This window comes from Epinephelus moara, chromosome 6 (genome assembly GCF_006386435.1).
Source record: "Epinephelus moara isolate mb chromosome 6, YSFRI_EMoa_1.0, whole genome shotgun sequence".
NCBI classification, from domain to species: Eukaryota; Metazoa; Chordata; class Actinopteri; order Perciformes; family Serranidae; genus Epinephelus; species Epinephelus moara.
The window spans coordinates 39,060,555-39,068,910 of NC_065511.1; the positions used below are offsets into that span (position 1 = coordinate 39,060,555).

General features: G+C 39.7%; 1 protein-coding gene across 1 annotated transcript in view; it reads right to left on the reverse strand.

Moving 5' to 3' along the window:
- crppa (CDP-L-ribitol pyrophosphorylase A) overlaps window positions 1–7,786 on the reverse strand; it is a 68,036-nt gene extending 60,250 nt beyond the window's left edge. Inside the window, exons 1-2 of the mRNA XM_050046922.1 lie at window positions 7,397–7,786; window positions 3,962–4,226 (exon numbers count right to left, since the gene is read on the reverse strand). Coding sequence (XP_049902879.1) covers window positions 3,962–4,226; window positions 7,397–7,647 — 516 coding nt within the window. The 5' untranslated portion in view covers window positions 7,648–7,786. The remainder of the gene's footprint in view (window positions 1–3,961; window positions 4,227–7,396) is intronic.
- Window positions 7,787–8,356: the final 570 nt, after the last annotated feature.

Below are 8,356 nucleotides of genomic sequence, written 5' to 3' on the forward strand. Positions count from 1 at the left end.
ACAACTGAAAATGTTACACAATGTCCCTTTAAATACCTGAACATTGTTCATTTTGTAACTTGCTCCATACTCCAAGCTAGGAAAGTTTGTCTTATTGTGTGACTTAACCCTTTAAAACACAACAAACTATCTGATTGAGGCAGTGGTAGACCAGCAGCTCCTGTGTTCAGCATAGTAAAAATACCGTTTCTGTCAATGGAGTCTGGCCTTGAAGAGAGCATAGATAAGTTTCAATGTCTGTCCAGTTTAAAATAGTAAGATTTTAGTGAACATGTGTTTGGGAGGTAGAGGGAGCGGCAGTAGCTCAGTCCATAGGGATCTGGCCAGTTGCCAGTTCAAGTGCTCGTTCGGACAAAGTATGGCGTGTGGACTGGTGGCTGGAAAGGTGTCAGTTCACATCCTAGGCACTGCTGATGTGCTCTTGATCAAGGCACTGAACCCCCAACTGCTCGGGGTACCTGTCCCAGGCAACACCCTCACTCTGACATCTCTTTCCCATCCAGGATTAATAAAGTATATCTTCTTCCTCTACTGAGCATATGACTGGATAAATTCGACTATACCACACAGTGTGTTACAGTCAGTAAAAGGATGTTTTGATATAGTTTTGCTTTTGTTAAACTTGGACCCCTATGAGTTCTATAAAGTTTCTAAATTCTTCAATCACCGTGGAGACGTGCGAGAAAAACAAAATCTTCCTCACAAATTCAACATAACACAGGGTGAGTAACTGAAATACAAATGGTCGATTGAGAGGGGACGTATTCCTTTAAAGTGTGATCACAAGAACTGTTTGTCGTCCTTGGCCTGAACTCGACTGGAAAACTTGACTTTGTTGTATTTTTAGTGTTTGCTTTGTTTATGTTGACACCACACAGTGAAGAATGAACCACAGCGACACACAAACAAAAGCCATGTGTCGTTTGTGGTGATCTGTCATCTCACCAGGTCAAAGGTTTGATTCCAGCAGCTCTAACTGCAGCTAACTATGATGGATTCATACACACTGTGTGTTATAACTGACCTTCTCCGGTTTAAGAAATGAAGTATGAGCTGCAGTCAAGATTTAATTATCTGTACGACGCTTTCCAAGCGTGAGGAACTACTGGCATTTCGAGGTTGTTTCCTCTACTCGTAGGAGGATTGCAATCTGTCTGCTCTCTTGGAAATAGACACATCCTGCCTTCGTGAGCTACTGGAAACACTGACAGTCCATACAGGGTTACACATCTTCAAGCCATATTTACAAATGGGAGCTTTGGAGATAATTTTAATTATCATAATTTCCAAGTCTGACATTTACTGAGCTTTGAACACTTCCTCATGGCAGAAACTGAATGTTTGCAGTGAGCAAAGGCCTTATTTCCACTGATGTCTGTCTGCTGTAAAAAAATATTTCAGTGTCCTCCAGATATCTGCAAGGTTTAACATCACAGTCACCAACTACTGAGCTTCTGTTATAACTCTGCAACTCACAATTATTTTCATTATTAATTAATCTAACAACACGATTTTTTTCTATCAATAAAAAAATTGTAAAAGAAGTGAAGACAGTGACAAATGCCCACTTTCACAGGATTCACTGATAATTTTCATCTTATGTAAGGCTATAACTAATGATGATTTTCATTAGTTATTTTTTGATTAATCGATTGTTTGGTCTATTAACCTCAAAAAATAGTGAACATTTTTTGTCCCTGTTTCCCAGAGTCCAAGGTGACATCTTCAAATACCTTGTTTTGTCTCACCAACAGTCTAAAACCCAAAAATATTCACTTCAATATAATATAAGACTAGAAGTGCCCGGTCCAGTCGACAGAACAAAAAGTTGGTATTGTGAGTTTCTGCAAACCAATACGTTTCTCGAGTAATGTAGAATATGAGCTGATTTTGTTCAGGAGACGAAGAGGACGGTGAATTGGATTTAATTTCTTTCTTTATCAATCCACAAATGCAGTAACACCAGAGGGGTAATGCAGGATACTGCAGCTTCCAAATAAGTTAAAAAATGGCCGCCCACAGACGCTGTCATGGGAAATATGATAAACTCGCGGTCTTTGGTTTAACTTTACTCACTGTTTGATGATCCAGGTGCTTCGGTTGGTTTAAGAGTTGATTGATTTGCAGGTTGACGCTACAAACTGAGTGTCTTGACTGTTGCATTTAAAAAATGACAACAAAAATCCCCAAACAAACAGGCCTTTACAAAAATAAAGTTCAAATATAATGGGGTATTAAACAACTTCATCAAACAATAAAAAATAAAATCAACCAAAAACATAAGCGAAATCGTTTCACCGCTAGGTTCGCTGTTGTGCACTGCCTGTAGAGCAAAACAAAGCAGTCTGCCTCTGCTCTCCAACCCGCTAACGCTCCAACTGAGCCGGGAGCCGGGCTCACGCTTCTCCGCCAGGCTCAGTGAGTCGGAGCCGAGNTTACACCTCTAGTTCTTCATATAGCAATTTTTTAATTCCTTCAATCTAGAAATGATGAATTTCGCTTATTGCCCCTTTAAAGACTGTAACCCTGCGGCGTCTTCCACACGTCACACTTACTTCAGCACACCTGCCTTTAATTAAAAGTTCCAGGATGTCAGGTCATGTGGTGCATTAAAGTGACTCAAAAAAGAATAGGAAACTAAGAATTGCTAGAAATGGCTCTAACACAGGGTCAGCAATGATACGGCACCCCTGGAGCAGTTTGGGGGTTCCAAGCCTTGTTCAAGGGCACCTCGGCAGTGCCTAGTGGGCCAGTCCACACTCCATACTTGATAAGTACGGGGACTTTAACCTGAGACCCTCCAGTTCCCAAGCCAAGTCCCTACCGATGGCGTGTCACCTAGGCAAGACACCTGCCAAGCTGCAGAACACTGTCTGGGACCAACAAACAACAAAACCCCTTGATTTAGTGAGTCATTGCTGTTTTTCCAGCTGCTTTTTAGACACCAAACATGGGCATTCTGTAGTGGCCCATTGCTGTTCATCCAGCAAGAACAGTGGCACGAAAAGCAGCTGCTTTTACTGAGACATCACTGCATTTCCTGTCAAGATTGTGCCCCCAAAAGCAGGTATTTTAGGCAAAACGTGATCTTTTTCTAACCATAACCAAGTGATTTTTGTGCCAAAACATAACCTTAATTAACTACATTGTTGTTGAAACGTCAAATTCAACTTATCCCAGCTACATTGAAACTTTACATTTCAACAACATGATGACGTGCAAATGTAACATATTTGTAATTTGCTAAAACGCATAATACATACATTCTCTCTGGTGATCAGGTGGAGCTGTAACAATAAGACAATTGACAGAAAAATCATTGTCAACTATTTTGATAATCAATTAATCTTGTGAGTCATTTTCAAGAAGAAATCCCAAACATTTGATGGTTCCAGCTCCTGACATCTAAAGGTTTGATGCTTTTACTTCTCTCACCTTATAGTAAAATTAATATTTGGGGTTTCAGACCGTCAGCAAAATTAGGCATCTGAGGATGTCACCTCAGACACAGGGACACAGGGAAACTGGGAAAGGAATTTTTCACTATTTGCTCATGTTTCTAAAAATCACACAATTAAGCACTTAATCAAGGCAATCGTTAGTAATGAAAATAATAGTTCATTGCAGGCTTATTTCATACAAAATTGAAGCAAATCCTCACATTTGAGGAGCTTGAACTAGACAATGTTTGCCATGTTTGCTTGAGAAAATGTTTCAAATGATTAGTCAAATAGTTGCTGATTAGTTTCGCAGCTATTTTGATGATATGATAAACTAGTATGTCTCATGTATTTGGTACCAAAGTTCTGACTTTACCAAATACCCAATATAAAAACACTTGATGCAGATGAGAAAAAGCAGCAGATGTAACAGTTGCAGGGATTACAGCTGGAGAAAGACAAAGTTCATATCTCTCCAAATACTCTGGTGTTATAGTTAAAATAACGTTTATCATACTGACCCCTTGTTCCTTGGCAGCCATGGTTATCTTGTACAGAAAATCCTCCTCCACAAAAGGCCGCACGGCATCGTGGATGATGACCACCTTCGGCCTCTCCTCCTCCCCCTCGCCCAGAGCCAGGACTCCGTTACATATCGACCTGTGACGAGTCGAGCCGCCTGGCACCGCTCGAACCTTCCTGTGCTGGAAGCGCTGGGCGATGTCCGTCATCAGGTCCATGTTTTCTTTGGCAACAACAACCACAACGCTCTGGATCCACGACACCCTGCGGGAACACAGCGTCGGTTTTGTCAGGTGAGAAGTCAGAAAGACCAGAGAGGACAGGCAGAACGTATCACTCACCCAGAGCTTCTTACAGTTATAAATCAGGGCTGCAACTGATCTGTCGATTTTGTTTTTGCTTGTTTGATCTGGAGAATGTTAAAAAAAATTTGTCACAAGTTCCCAGAGCCCAAGGTGACGTTTTTAAAATGCCTGTATCGGCCAACCAACAGATCTAAACCTAAAAATATTTGCTTTACGGAGACATGAAACAGATGAACTGCACTAATTTCAACACCTTGTCTCCCTATTTCTGAGTTACCAGGCTTGGACTGTGGATCTGAACTCAGCAGCTTTTGAGCTCTGACACCGATGACCTACGACCTCTCTGTAAGCACCGGGGCCACACAGGCAGTATCTCCGTCCAGCTCTCTAGTCCCAGGATGTTGCTGCATTCATTTCCTGACAACATGTAAACACCGACAACAATCTAAGAGGAGCCACATCAGATAACAAACACCGGTTGTTATTGCATTGTTGTAATGAGGGTCAGGCAGTGATCCCCACACAGTGTAAACATCCACCTTCTCTTCACTGTTATGGAGCCTGAAATCTGAAGAAAATATCAATCTGTCCTGCAGTGGAGGAGGAAATGCATGGCAGTCCCAAATGTGAGTAATAGAGTACCTGCATTCAGAATTTAGGAAAAGTCAGTATGTAAAGTAAACCTAGAAAACCAGAGTTACAAGGTGCTTTAAGGTACACCTAACAGGAAACAGGAATTAGCAACACCTTCAGATTTGGCCGTTCTAAACAGGTGTAACCAGTATGAATAAAAACCTTTCATCACAGGTATCCCTTTACTTGTTATTTCCAAAGCTTTCAGCCACATCTCATGGCCTTCTTCAGCGGTTAGAGTTGTTCATCTGACATGGAGATGGTTTTAACCTTAGACGTGGACACTGCACTCGTCCATTCATGATGGCCAGATAAAACCATCGCTGCATCCAAAATCGCATACTATGCACAACATACTCAATATGTGTACTATCACTCAGCGTATGTGTGAATAAACAGTTGTATGCATCTCTTGACGCACTGCGCTGTAATTACTACGTCACTTCCTGACAGCCTCCTTGCCACTTGGAGACGTGTAACTATGGTAACCCGTGTCAACCTCTGCTACATCGTGAATTTAAAATTAATTTTCAAAATATATCACGCCTAATGAAGTGAAATCTTTTACTTAGAGTTAATTAAAGCCTTACTGACATGACAAAGCTGCCTTGGTTGCTGTCCGTCTGTCATGAATGTGGTGTCATTGCATTGTGGGATATTTATGCTGGCGTGGTGTCCAGTGTTGGCGTACTGTAATATTTTACTAGAAACAGTTGCAATTCACATACTACTGGTTTCTTTACTAAGGTTTCGGACATGCTAAAAAAATCTCACATACTCTTTGAGCTAAGGAAGTTCGGACACAGCCTATATCTGTCTGGTATTATATACCAGGAGGGGAAAGCATGTATGTTTTTATGTAATTCAGATTAACAGACATTTTACTGTTGAAGCTGGACCAGGTGCCACTCGCTCTGTGACCACTTCGGATAGAGGGTCATTTTGATCACAGTACAACAAAGTTTCATATTTTTTGGCACATTTATTCTTAATTTTCTTTCCTCTCAGTATTTTTATTGTTGGCAGTAAACCCAATTCTTAAATTTTATTAGCTTATCTTCCGTCGTAAATGGTACACTTCTTAGACACTTTATACTTATACTCCAAAACAATGCAGAGATAATTACTGTACTTGTTACTCCATTATATTAGTTTCATACCCTTAGTTACTTTGCAGATTGTTCTTCATAGAAAATGTAATTAACAAATAAATTAGCATGTTTTATTGGGGATGGAATTGAATTTCAGATGTTACTGATGAGTATTAAAGTTCATCTGGGTCTGGCTCCGAGCTACATGGCAGAAATACTGACCCCATATGAGTCAGTTCGTAGCCTTAGATATTCCATTGCCATTTCAAAGTAAAGGGTTAAAATGTGAGGATGATCATGGCTTTTGTCATTATGTCGCAGAATCAGCCGTTTCTTTCAAATCACGTCTTAAAATCAGGAATGCACGATAATATCGGCACATCATCAGTATCTGCCAACATGCTTTTTCTTATTTTGAACAATGAATGATTCTTACATACATTGAAAAGCACTCTATGTCATAACGCATACATAATATGATGTCAATTCCCCCACAGAGGAGACTTGATGATCACTGAAATTAGGTAGGGAAAGAGTGGATATGTCAATATCAGTATATCGGCATATCGGATATCTGCAAAAAATCCAGCATCATGCATCCATATTTCAGATCCATTTTTATAGACTTGCTTTTCCCTCATGTTGTCTTTTTATTTAGGTTATCTATTTAATTTCCTTTTTATTTTGTCATTTTTTGCTTTTACTGATTTTGTTTGTTTTGGTCTTTTTATTTTTTTAAATTAATTTTGCATTTTTGTCCTCTTGTTTTAACTTTAACCATATAAAGTGATTATTATTTCTTTATAAAGGTAACACTTTATTGACCCTTGGTGAACTTCATAAGCTACCCAGCAGTATATAAAGTAAAAAACCTCCACCTTTACCAGCTGCAATATTAAGTAATGTACAAATTACTGCATCAATACTAAGTCTGATATAATATATTACTCTGCAATGGGCCATTCTGCATGACAACTTTTAGTTTGGGTATTTAAAGTATATTTTGATGCTAATAATTTAGTGATTTTAATGAGTAAATTATTGAATGTAAGACTTCTACTTGTGTCAGAGTATTTCTACACTGTGGTATTGCTACTTTTATTTAAGTACAACATCTGAGTACATCCTCCACTACTACTCTTATGTTTATGTGCATGATATGATAAGAACAGAACAGATAAATGTAGAGATGCTAGATTCCCTATATAAAAATGCTCATGTATAAGTTATGAGCAGCCTGCACTCAGACTGCACAGACTCACGCTGACCGTTAGAGGAAGTGAAGTCCTGACAGTTTCCTCTGCTGCTGCTGCGGTCACTACCGTTACACCTGTAACGTTACCTGGGTACCTTCACACACAGCGACTAACTTATTTATTATCTATTTATTTTACTCTTCTCTTACCTCTCGAAAGCCTGGATAGTGTAGCTTATGAGCGGCCGACCCAGAAACGAGCAGAACTGTTTGGGTGTCTGTAGCCCGGTTCTCTCTCCGGTGCCACCGGCAGGAAGAACCACAGACACCGGGAAGTCCACGCTGCACTCCGCCGGCTGGTGGTCGCTCTTCCCGGCCTCGTGTGTTGGGAAAATCCCGGGATGAGCGGGCCTGTCTGGGTCCCCGTTATCAGTCTGCATGTTGATGTGGTTAACCTCCATCAGTTGGAGGGTGACAGGTCACGATAGGTCATCCTCAAAAACTATGTGGTCTCAGCTGATGGGCGGGGTGGAGGAAAACGTGGATGGAGATTTGGGAAAACAGCGCTGTGAAGCTACATCCGTTAAATGGCGCATTTCCGGTGCAGGCTTTCAAAATAAAACTCTCCAGCTCGAGTTTTTTTTTTTTTTTTTTTTTTTTTTTTTTAGGGTTGTTTATACCACAAAGTACCTTTAATAAATGGGCTTCGAATTTATCATGCACTTATTACTCTATAACCTTGAGCAAACTGTTTTAAAGGTATTAGTTTTTTAGTGGTGAAAAGTAATGAAAACATTCAACAACTAATATTTTGATTTATTAGCTTTTCATTTGTTTTGTTTATAAAAATTTCAATGTGCAAAGTAATAAAAAAAATATGCTCCAGCTCTATCTGCTATGGATTGTGAGATTGAAAGCTCCAGAAAAGCAGTAACAAGATTGGTACTCTTGAGATTTGTTGGGGAGGTTAGAATAGTACAGTGTTTGTCACTGAAATGTAGTGGAGGGAGAGTTTAGTTTAAAAAATGGAAATACTTAAGTAAATTACCAGTTCTTCAAACTGTAGTGTACTGGAAATGGAAATTTTAATATTCCTATGCTGTTCTGATGGTCCAAAAATCTACTGAAACATAAAACATATACCAGACAACATGGAAAAGATGTGACTAC